The sequence below is a fragment of the Muntiacus reevesi genome, chromosome 2 (genome assembly GCF_963930625.1).
Source record: "Muntiacus reevesi chromosome 2, mMunRee1.1, whole genome shotgun sequence".
Taxonomy (NCBI): Eukaryota; Metazoa; Chordata; class Mammalia; order Artiodactyla; family Cervidae; genus Muntiacus; species Muntiacus reevesi.
In genome coordinates, this window is record NC_089250.1 from 173743433 (window position 1) to 173755330 (window position 11898).

The 11898-nt window shown below is 58.5% G+C and overlaps 1 protein-coding gene across 1 annotated transcript; it reads left to right on the forward strand.

Annotated features, from left to right (window-relative positions):
* On the forward strand, window positions 1-1297 carry FOXL3 (forkhead box L3). Its single transcript, XM_065920181.1, has 3 exons — window positions 1-107; window positions 461-629; window positions 887-1297. The coding sequence occupies exons 1-3, from the start codon at window positions 1-3 to the stop codon at window positions 1295-1297; spliced, it is 687 nt and encodes a 228-aa protein (XP_065776253.1).
* Window positions 1298-11898: the final 10601 nt, after the last annotated feature.

An 11898-nucleotide genomic window follows, 5' to 3' on the forward strand; every position in this document is an offset into this window, starting at 1 on the left:
ATGTTTGACAGCTCGCAGTATCCCTACAATTGTTTCAATTACGACGCCGACGACTACCCGGCGGGCAGCTCGGACGAGGAGAAGCGGCTCACGCGGCCGGCGTACAGGTGACCGCGGGGCCGGGCCAGGGCCGCAGGGGTCGGGGGCCCTCCTCCGACCGGCTCGCGCGCGGGAGGGCTCACTTCTCATCCGCACGTTAGGAGGTAACCGAGAAGGTTCTCCAGCCTCCCCGGGGAAGCCCCAGGTGTGAGGGTGAGCTTCCCGGGTCTGCGCAGAGCTGCGCTGGGAGCTTCAGGGGGCCCCACTCCAACAACCACCCCCGCCCCCAGCTCCCCGGCGCCCCGGGGAAGGCAGCGCGGAGTGGTCCCCGCGCGGGCATGGCCGGCAGGAGACTCCAGACACAGACGCGCTCCGGGGTCCCTCCCCCTCTCCGGCCCAGCCTGAGCGCCCCTGTTTGCAGCTACATCGCGCTGATCGCCATGGCCATTCAGCAGAGCCCGACGGGCAGGCTGACCCTGTCTGGAATCTACGACTTCATCATGCGCAGGTTCCCGTACTACCGCGCCAACCAGCGCGCCTGGCAGAACTCCATCCGCCACAACCTGTCCCTCAACAGCTGCTTTGTCAAGGTGAGCCCCGCCCTGGGCGGCCCCTGAGTGTCCCAGGCTCGGGGACCCCTGGACCAAGGCACCCCTGATTGGGCGGTGGGGGTGCATTTTGCAGCGGCGTGCGCTGGAAAGTTCACGGGTAGCCTTCGCCAGCTCCCCAGCGACTCGCCCACCCCCAGGGCGGGGCATCCTTCCGGGGCCGCCAGGGGCTCCCCGAGTGAGCGCGGTGGGCGGGCCCCCCGGGAGCACGCCAGGCGCTGAGCCCCTCGCCCGCACAGGTGCCACGGACCGACGGCCACGAGAAGGGCAAGGGCAACTACTGGACCTTCGCCGGCGGCTGCGAGTCACTGCTGGACCTTTTCGAGAACGGCAACTTCCGCCGGCGACGGCGCCGGCGCGGCCCCAAGGGCGCGGAAGCGAGGGGTGCGCGCGGGACAGATGCGGGGGCGCCCCCGGGCCCCCCTGACCCGGCCAGCGCACCGGCGACCCCAATCCCCCCCCGCGAGCCCCCGACCCCGGCCAGCCCTGCCGTCCTGGGGAGGGAGGCGCACAGGGACATCAAGTTCAGCATTGACTACATCCTCTCCACCCCTGACCCCTTTCCTGGATGCAGATCACCCCACGTGCAAGAGGGCAGACACCCCCCGCTGGAGGCCCGCCAGGTGAACCTCCACCTTTGGACCATGTGAGAGGCACTGAGGCGGCTCCCCCTCCAGGGCTGGCACCTGGTCAGTCTGGGGTCTTCGGGGTGATTTCAGTCCACCTGAAGCAAAGAAATGAGGTTCTGCCACACTCCACAAAGTTCACAGACTCAGGCTCAGTGCTGAAACCTGCCTGGGTTGGAGGGAAAGAGGTGACAGGCTGAAAGGCGCTCATTTCCCTGTTGCCCCATTACCCCTTCAGATAAAACCCACCAGTTCTCCTTGGAGGACTTTTAAGGGTTTGCTCTTGACTCACCCAGGGATCTTGCTTGAGGGCTAAGAGCTCACGGTCAGGGTCATGATCACTTCGAGTCAAGGTAATGATGGAGAGGTCGCTTCCTAGACTGCTGCGGGTGAGCTGAGTGTCTTGGGTGGAGTTGGTGGGCGTTTTCTCTAGCTGAAAACAATAAAAACGAAGTGCAGACGGTCAAGTCAGCTATTAATTGATCCTGTGAACGTTGCCCAAGGTTTTTGACTGTGTCCCTGTCATGAATGATGTGATTGGAAGTGACAAGTGCGTCTCGTGTTGTGGGCTGAATATTTGACGATTGTTTAAAAAAATTCTGTGCACTTTTTTTATACAGGAAAGAAGGAAGGAACTGGGGGGAGGAAGGCGGGGGGCGGGGGGGGTGCGGTGGGGAGGTGGGTGAAGAGGGGAGGCCTTTGGGACAGCGTGGGGGCAAAGCACACTTGATTCTCCTGAGCAGCGAGGAAGCCCTATTCTGGCACATTCCAAGCAAACATTCCAGAGCAGACGGCTGACAAATTTCTGCTACACTGTGAGGTGTACGGTTAGGAAGTGCACAATTACAAGCATTGGAGGTGGGTGCATCCATTTGAAATGTAAATGATATAACTACTGGGTAGAGACGGGCATTTAAAAAACACAATTATGCACAGTGAAACTATTTGACCAACCTTATCATTTTTCACCAGCCAATTTTTCCCAGCGTTAATTGCTTTCCGTGACTTAATTTGAACATTAGTATGGATTACACCTAATCTGATTCACTAGGTGACGATGATTGGCTAATTTTGTAAACGGCAAAAACACACCCAAGGAGCCTTGCTGTCTCGACTCGGAATTACTGTCTTGCTTTATCGGACTCAGAGAAGCTGGGTCTGGGGTAGATGAAGGAGGCAGGCCCGCGAGACTGAATCGGTCGGAGACACGGTTGCACCCTGATTCAGAAGACTGGGCATTTCATTAAGTCACAGTATCCTGATTTCATCCGCCTTGTGAATAGAAACCCCTTGGGGTCCTTTCATGGTTTTGAGAAGGCGTGTCTGGCCCTGACTCCAAAGGTGGTCACTGGTAGTGATGCCCACTCACGCCACCAATGCGCTCTCAGCCAGCTCAGGCCACCAACAGGTCAACCAGAGAGGACTGAGGTCGCCGCGCCCTCGCAGACACCCACCAGCAGAACTCTCTCCTGGGGGCGCAGCCAGTGTCGTTGGGCTCTCGGGTCGGCCGGGCACGGTGCTGAGCCTCCCCGCAGGCCAGCACCCCGACCCTGCTGCCCTCGCTCCATACAGGTCAGAGACGTGCAGCACAGTGGCCCAGGCCTGGGACTCAAGCTGTGACTCTGGGCTCAGGCTTCCTCCGTGCCGTGGTCACACGCAAGTGTGTGCATGTGTGTGCATGCGTGTGCCTTGTGGGCCTGTGTTGTGTCTGTCTCATTCCTGTTACTTACAGTCTATTGTCAGTTGTGCTGACATCATTTTAAATTATACCAGATATAATTCAGATGGTGATAGGACACAGCTGTTTCCACACACAAGTATACGACATACAGACTGAGGGTATATTTTTCTGCTTCCATCTGAGCAAATAAAGTTTCGTTTCATCTTTCAACTTCTCTTCCTGAGTTTCATTCCAGTGATCAAGTGGCTGGAGCCAAGGGGCGGCACCAGGCTTTGAGATCTGGGTACTGTAGCATTTGTTTTGCAAAGGATATCAATCATGTTTTTCGAAGCAATGGGACATTTTCAATTTGCAAGCATGTGACACCCTTCGACTGCAGAAAGGCCCGCAGCCCTCAGAGTGAGTGGCATTTAATCCCCAACAACACAGCAGGATGAGGGCTGGTCTGACCTATTCAAACGTCGCCTCCACCACGCACACCCACCTAACACAGTTATAATTAAATACCTTATGCCTCTCTTGCAAATCCACTGATTGATCACTAATACGTACATCACCAGCACATTACCCTGAGCAGATGTCTGCCACACGTGCCACGGATCACCGAGTTTCCATTAGCCAGAGCCGGGGCTGCACGTGGGAGCCATGATCAAGCTGCCGTCGTGCGAAGTGCGCTCCCGGGGTGCGGCACCAGCTCACAGACTGTGGGTGTTGTTGCTCCAAGCAGCCGCCAGGCGAGGGGCCTCCACCAGGGCTGGTGCTACAAGGCGAGGCCCAACAGAGCCCGGACAGCCGAGGTGAGGGTGGGAGCCCCGAGACAACAGCGGGTGCTGGACGGCAGCCCCCCATCTCCAGGGCCCCGATGGCCAAGCCCACATGCGCACACGGATGGCCTCGTCCTGCGGTTCCAGCAGCCCCATGAGCAGAGAAGAGCAGACACCCGACTCCGTGAAGCAGGAACAGATAAGGAAACAGGCTCAGCGGGGCAGGGCCCAGCCCACCTTCCCCACTGCGGGGGCCCAGGCTGCCCGTCTGAGGCGGGATGGCTCTCTCTGGCTGGGAGGATGGAGGCATCACACTCCCGCCCCCGCCCACTCGCGGCATTCACTAGCATGCGAGCCCTCGGGGTGGGACCTGACCCCCGCCTCCCAGCCCCCAGCAGCCCGGCCTCCGGCCCTCCAAGTCAGGAAGGTCCGCACTGCCCCCAGCCCCGGGGCTCGGCCTGGGGTGCAGCCCCCAGTATCACTTCAAGAGGAGCTCAGGGACGACACAGTCCGTTACCGGTAATGTGAGTTTGTATTCAGCCAAATTAACAATCCATAAACACTGGCAAAATTGCTTGTTTTTATCCCGTTAAAAACACCAAGTTCGTCCGATGTAAATGGACCTTGCTGTTCTGGAGAAAACAGTTCCCCAGAACCAAAGGCACAGCTGTCAGGCGGCCACTGAGGACAAATTAATTGTCCTGGCATCCAGGAAATTACGCTTCCCCAGCTTTAGGCAACTTCAGGCCCAGAGTCCAGACAAGATGTAAGCTCACTCAGCTGAAACTCGCGGGATTAGATTTATAATAGGCTGGGGGAGGTCTCACGGCTGTGCCATTTTTAACAGGTAGAAACCAGGCGGGAGCACTGGGGGCCCACCGGGCCTGCTCTGCTCCGTGCTGGGCTTGGGCGCGGGGATGGGGGTCAGTCCCTCCCGGAGTCCTGCTGGGCCCTCACACTCGCCCGTCAGGGGGTGGTTCCGGTCCACACTGTTTGCCCAGGAGCCCAGTGCCCCTGGGACGACCAGTGGGTCCCCACCGCCCACCAAGCCCTGTGATCACGCTGCTCGTCCCTGAAGAGGGTTCAGAACTGCTGTCTCTGCAGACACTCACGGGGCGCTCCAGCTGGTGAGGGGCTCCATGTCCACTGGTGCCTTTCGTTGCTTCATACCGGTCTCCGTCCATCCACATGGAGGCGGTGAGCCACGGACCACGCATCCTGGGACCTCGCGGTGCGGGAGACAAGGTGGGAGCAGTGAACCCCAGCACCTGGAAGGCCGGCCCCAGGCTGACGGTCCAGCTCTCACCCCTCTGCGTTCAGGCGCCCTGGAAGGCCGTGCTGCACCCGGGTGACCGGGGCAGGAGGGCCCGCTCCCCCTGAGAGGGAACCCTGCTGGTTCTGGGGCACAGGGCCCCCCCTTCACCCATATGCATCTCAGCCAGAGGGGCGACTCAGGAGGAAGGCCTGGTGCGCCTGGGGGGCTGGGGCAAGGCCTGTCACCCTCCTTGACATAGGTCCAGACAGAGGGCACCAGCGCTGGGGCTGCTGTGCCCATCAGGCACCACAGGAAGTCCTGTCCCCCCTGGGCCCTGAGCATCAGGAGCAGAGAGGGTTCCCCACCGGGGGTGCTCTGCGTGTGTCTGAACGCTGGGCATGCACAGGCACAGGCGCCTGTTGGCCAAGTGTGCATTTGCGAGCCCTGCTGAGTGTGCATGCGTGGGTGTGAATAGTGTGCACTGCGTGTGCTCGGGGGTGAGCCGAGCATACCCCTGTGAGTACGTGTACTCGGGCAGCTGTGCACCACGAGTGTGCACACACACCAGTGTACACGTGTGAGAGTGCATCACAGCAGCACGTTGCTTCCGATCCTTTTTGTGCCAAGAAATCTGTGTGAAAGCAAAGGCCCCTGGGAGCCCCAGGTCTGCTGAACAGCTCATCTGCGGAGTGGCTGGTGGGCGTCCACGGGGTCTCTAGTGAGACCCACCTCCAGGAGCCACTTAGCAGGACGCGGTGAGAAGCGCTCTCAGAGGAGTGACTGCAGCTGAAGAACGGGACCAGAGCCCCTGGACGTGAAAGTTAGGACATAAATCAAAGGCAAATGTCAAATGCCTTCTAACACCGATTGAGGCGTAACTTGGGGTGGGGTCGCACGTCGGGCACTTGCTCGTGGACGCTCAGAGAAATTATATCCGTAATCACCTCCAGACTGCTGGCGCCTCGCTGCAGGCCTAAGCCTCTGTGGCCTCCCAGGTGGGAATGTGTGTCCAGAACTCAGGCCCCGCATCCACGGGTGCTGAGGACGCCCAGGATGCGGTGCAGACACAGGGTCAGACCATGGGAACTTTCCAAACGTCCCCTAGAGAGAGCACACCCTGGGAGCATCTCTGAGGAGCCAGACAGAACACTCGGCAGGCACCGTCCTCCCCAAGACCTCTAGGCACCTGCTTCCTGCCCTGCCCCGCCCAGGCCTCGGTGCCTCCTGCCCGCCTGTGGCTGTAGCCTCGAGCAGGGCACTCCAAACAGGGCAAACACCCTCCCCCAGGCCGCCCGGCAGCCTCTGAGAGCCAAGGTCGGTCCCAGGCCCCTAGCGCCGGGCTGCTGGGCCTCCAGCCCTCACAGCTGCAGAGGACGGCAGGAGGTACGCCGTCTATGTCATCTCCAAACGGGACAACGCTCACAGTCCATCAAATCCTGTCAGACGTCGGCCTTAAAACTACTCTTAGAAAGCACAGCCCTGTTTGGCCAGTTATTCTTCATTTCTTAGCACATCTACAACTGCAGAAAAGAAGGGCCTCTTCCCTGTCTCTGCCTCCAGAGACCCTGACTACGTCCTGCTCCCCACCCAGACTGGGAGCCACCAGCTCTCCGAGCTGAGCATGCCTGCCTGCCTGGCTTTCTGCTCTCTGTACAGATCCAATCAGCAGGCCCCACTTGGGCACCTTCCCCTCTTAGCTTGGCTAGCTCATGTTTGTACTGTAAGATGCAGTGCTCAGGCTGCCTCCCAGAAAGCCTTCTCTGACTGCCTTTCCTGTAACCCCTAAGTCACAAACGTCTTATGTTACACTTTGGTCTGGAAGCTCGCAGTTTTATACTTTACACTGAGTTATAGGCTCCACCTTGAATGAAGCTCTGGGTGCAGCATCAGGAACATGTTACAGTTTATTTTCCCCATACAGTTGTTTCGGCACCATTAAGTCCCTCTCCCCATGGGACTGTATTGATGTCTTTGTAGGGAATCTGTCGTCCGTGTTTAGGTGTATTTCTAAACTCTCGCTGTGGTCCATGGATTTACTCGTCTATTTGGCACCAACAGCCAACTCATTGGAAAAGACCCTGATGCTGGGAAAGGTTGAGGACAAAAGGAGAAGGAGGCAGCAGAGGATGAGATGGTTAGATAGCATTGCTGACTCAATGGACATGAACTTGAGCAAACTCCAGGAGCTACTGGAGGCCAGTGGAGCCTAGCGTGTCGCAATCTCGAAGACTCAGAGGTGACTCTGTGACTGAACAGCTGCACTGTATCTACAGCACTAGCCTCCAGGCACATGGCAAGTGGGGAGTGTTGGCCGCATAAATTTGCTTTTCTTTTTCAAAGTTGGGTGGGCTATTCTAGAGCCTTTGAAATGCCAAATAAATGTGAGAATCGGCTTGTGAATTTCCACGAGAAACCTGTTGGGATGGTTTGGGAGTGTGCTGAAGCATAGATCAATTGGGGGAAAACTGACATCTTCACATGTACCTCATGTTTCCGATACTACTATGAACTGTATTTTTAAATTTTAGATCATTGTTTGTGGGAAGTTTACAGAATTACAATTAATTTTGTATATGGGTCTTGTATTCCAAAACCTTGCTAAACTCACGTATTCATTTTTTGTAGTTTCCATCAGATTTTCAACATAGATGATTATGTCCTCAGTGAATAAATTCTGAGTCTTATCTCCTAATTCCCAATCCTTTATTTTCTTGCTTTTTTGCACTGGCTAGAACCTCCATGCAAGGTTGAATAGAAATGGCAAGAGTGGGCATCCGGGCCTTGTTCTGATCCCGAGAGGAAAGAATTCCATCTTCCACTATGAAGTGTGAACCCAGTGTGTGCGTGCGTGCTAAGCTGCTTCAGTCAAGTCTGACCCTGTGTGACCCAATGGACTGTAGCCCGCCAGGCTTCTCTGTTCTTGAGATTCCCCAGGCAAGAATACTGGGGTGGATTGCCCGGTCCTCCTCCAGGGGATCTTCGTGATCGAACCCACGTCTCTGACATCTAACCTGCATTGGCAGGCAGGTTCTTTACCTCTGGCGCCACCTTAATATCCCCCTTAAAAGTGAAGTGAAAGTGAAGTCACTCAGTCATGTCCGACTCTTTGCGACCCCATGGACTGTAGCCCCCAGGCTCCCCCCTCCATGGGATTTTCCAGGCAACAATACTAGAGTGGGTTACCATTTCCTTCTCCAGGAGATCTTCCCGACCCAGAGCCTGAACCTGGGTCTCCCGCATTGCAGGCAGACGCTTCACCTTCTGAGCCCCCAGGGAAGCCCAATATCCCCCTTAGTATCGTCTGAATAATCATAGATCTGCAGTGGTGTCACCTCTGTCACTCCCGACATCATCCCATTCCCTGATCTGTCCACTTAGAGACAGCAGAGAAGGGCCAACACACTGGTTTCCAGGTGTGACTTCTCACCTGGAGGCAGTAGGTGCCCCACTTGGAGGTGGGGCATCTTTCGGCTCTCAGCACTGAGGAGAAACCCAAAGCAACCCCAGTCACTCCCCACATATAACTGATTAAGGACAAGGATTATTTGCCAAAACAGACCCACTAAATGAGAAAAACCCTGACTCCCCCTGTCCAGACCCATCACTTCAGAACCGGCATCCCAGGCCAATGAACAGCTGGGGTGGCCAGTCTCAGCCCAAGCAGCTCCCAGAACAGTCAGGGTTCCCCGGGCAGAGGCACGGGCCCAGCTGGATGTACACTGACCCCACCACTCTGCAGGTCTCTACACGCCGCCGCTTTTTATTCTAAACTACATCAAATCTGCTTAAAATGTTTGGGGCTAGAGTAAAAAGTGGCCCCTCCCCCCTTGTGTCTGTCGGCTCCTGGTGACGCTTGCTGAGAAACCGCCACCCGACACCAAGGGGCTCAGGGTTAGGGTTAGGGTTAGGGTTCGCTGGTGCAGAGTAGGGCTGGGCGGGCGGGGCTGGGCTCCAGCCGAGCTGAGCCTGGGAGGCGGGGGGAGGCGGGGGGAGGCCGGGGCCAGGGCTGCCCACTGCGCTGTTTCTGCGGCTCAGACCCCCGGCCGGAAGCTCCTTCCTTGATGTGATGGCCGAAGGGGTACACGAGGGCAGGCCAACTGTGAGTCCTCTGCAGGCACCAGTTCCACAGACATCCCGCGTCCACAGCCAGTCACAGGGCTGTGCCCCAAGGCATGGCCAGGAAGGGCCGGTCCTGTGGAAGAAGACGGTGGGAGTTTCTGACAATCCATTCAGCTCTACGTCTTTCCACAGTCCCAGACTCCGAAGGCCGCCGCTCTGAGCTACATCATGCACCGCGCCACACACTCCTTTCTCTGGAGACCCAGAGGGGTAATGCTACCCAGCCTTTGCTGGGCTTCCCTGGTGACTCAGATAGTAAAGTGTCTGCCTGCAATGCAGGAGACCCAGCTTCGATCCCTGGGTCAGGAAGAACCCCTGGATAAGGGAATGGCAACCCACTCCAGTACTCTTGCCTGGAGAATCCCATGGACAGAGGAGCCTGGTAGGCTACAGTCCATGGGGTCTCAAAGAGTCGGACACGACTGAGCGACTTCACGTTTGCTGAACAAACTGGGTCCTGCTGTGCGCACCCCAGGGAGCCATGATCAGTGACAGTCAAGCTCAGGGAGGCCCCGGCAGGGCCAGACACGCAGCCTCAGACCTGCACCCACGTTCCCCGGGCAGTGTGGCGGGCCTCCTGCAAAGAGTCTGAGGACTTCGGGGCCACAGGCCCCTCCATCCGGGTTCTCATGCCGTCCCAGTCCTGCTCCCTGCCTGCTCTCGGGGAGCTCCGCGCCAGGCCCCTGCTCCCCACCCCGGGGAGGGCACACAGGCCAGGAGGCATTTGAAGGTCACGGGGCCCGGGTCACCGCCCTCTCCTGCCTGCATTACGTGCCAGGGGCTGGCGCCCTCCTGCCTCCAGGACATCTGAGCGGGGAGTCCCTCGGGGGGAAGGCTGATGCCTCAGGAGCCCGGGTGACAAGGTTGGGGAGCCCTGGGAGAGGACGCGGGTGTGGCGGGGGGCAGCCAGGCCACACTGAGAGCTGCGGGAAGGGGGGCCCCTGCCCCCATGGCTGCCCCTCAGGGACTCCGGCGGCCTCACCGACCAGACCACTGGTCTCTGCTGGAGACCACTGTGTGCAAAGCACCCCGTAATCTAATGAAAGCCCAGCTAAGTTCAGCCAGACGGTAGAGGCAGTGGGATTTAAAATCCGACCTAAGACTCTACAATAAAAGCACAAATAATTCAATTAAAAAACAGACCAAGGATCTGGACATTTTTCCAAAGGAGATCTATGAATGGCCAAGAAACTAATGAAAGCATGCTCGACTCCCAGGAACACACTCAAAGGATGGAAAACAAAGTCTCAGTCAGATACCTGAGCACAGACAGTCACGGCAGCGCGACCCACGCGATCCAACAGTGGGAATCGCCCGCACCTCCACCAGCGCACGAGCTGGATGAGCAAACTGTGCTTCGTTCACACAGCGGAACGTTATCGGCCCTGGAAAGCGATCCCACAACACGCGTGAACACACACCAGGAGAAAGAAGCCACAGGCTGTGTCTTGGATGATCCCAGAACAGGCAGATCCACAGCCACAGACAGCTGGTGGTTGCCGCGGAAGGAAGGAGGGGAGTGTGGGGTGACGCTTTCTTTTCAAGGAGGTGATGAAAATGTTCTGGAGTTAGATCGTGCTGCTGTTTGTTCAATATTGTGAATGTGCTAAAAAACCACTGAATTGTACCCTTTAAAACACTGATTTTTTTTGTCATGTGGATTATATCTTAATTTTAGAATTGTACACACACACCCTAAGCTGGGTGAGACCCCTGCTCAGCACCCCGGGCCACAGGAACCGCGAGCGTGTCCCTGGCTGAGCACTAGCTTCCTTGTGCCTGAGACTGGGGTCATGATCCTGACTCACAGGGCTGTTGTGCCAACCCAGTGTGATAAGGCACGGAGCGCCTGGGTCGTTGTGTAAACGGGTGAGATAGTGCGTGCGAGGTGACACGAGCCCCGGCCCGCAGGGCGCACAGGACGCGTCACCTGGCCCCGTGCCCGGCACACCTGCAGCACTCGGCCCTCACACCTGGGAGGCGGCCTTGACCCAATCTGCCACGGCCCGCAGCAGCGCCGCCAGCCTTTGAGCCGACCGTGGCTCATCCAGGTGGTCTTCCCCTGCGCCTTCCTTCCGCCCGCCCTGCTCCCGTGAAGGCAGCAAGCGCCCCCCAGCTGCCTGCCCAGTCCAGCCACCGTCCAGCCCGCAGCTGGAGAGGGCCCCCAAATCACGCCAGGCCCCCCTTTCCCAGCCCCCCGGCCCCGCCCGACTCTCCTGAGCCCGATGCGAAGCTGAGGACAGGCCCTCAGCCCCTCTCCCCGCCCAACCCCCTGCGCTCAGGCCACAGGCCTCTCAGCCACTCCTGCCCAGGGCTTTCGGACCCCCGTCCCCAGGCCTGGGACGAGCCCCACTTCTTGTCCCACCCTGTCTCCACTCGGCGTCCTGTCCAGGGGCCTTCCTGGCCGCGCCCAAGCCCGCAGCTGCCCAGTGCTGTGTCTCCCTGCGCTCCCAGCAGCGCTGTGATGAGCTGTATTCATCAGCTTACAGCGCTTGGCTTCATCCGAACCTCCAGCTAGAACACAGAGCCTACGGAGCAGCCCCCAGCCATGCCCCCCAGACCCCAGGACAGCGACCCCGGCTCTTGACAGGAGCCCAGGGAACACATGGCCGGTCTTCCCAGCCGTCCAACGAGGGGTGGCCGGCGGGTGCCCAGCCTCCCTCAGCCCTCCAGGCGCAGCACAGGTGAGCCCGCGGCGCAGGGAGCGGTGTGCCTGTCAGGGACCCCTCCGGGCTCGGAAGCTGAGCCTGGCTAGACTTTCTGGGGAGGGCGAACCCTCTCCACACCGACATCCTGCTAATCCGCC

What these genes read in the sequence shown, in the direction of transcription:
- FOXL3 (XM_065920181.1), top strand. Translation starts at nt 1, where the DNA reads ATGTTTGACAGCTCGCAGTATCCCTACAATTGTTTCAATTACGACGCC. An exon ending in CTCACGCGGCCGGCGTACAG is followed by an intron (nt 108 to 460) that starts GTGACCGCGGGG and finishes CCCTGTTTGCAG; the next exon opens with CTACATCGCGCTGATCGCCA. An exon ending in TCAACAGCTGCTTTGTCAAG is followed by an intron (nt 630 to 886) that starts GTGAGCCCCGCC and finishes TCGCCCGCACAG; the next exon opens with GTGCCACGGACCGACGGCCA.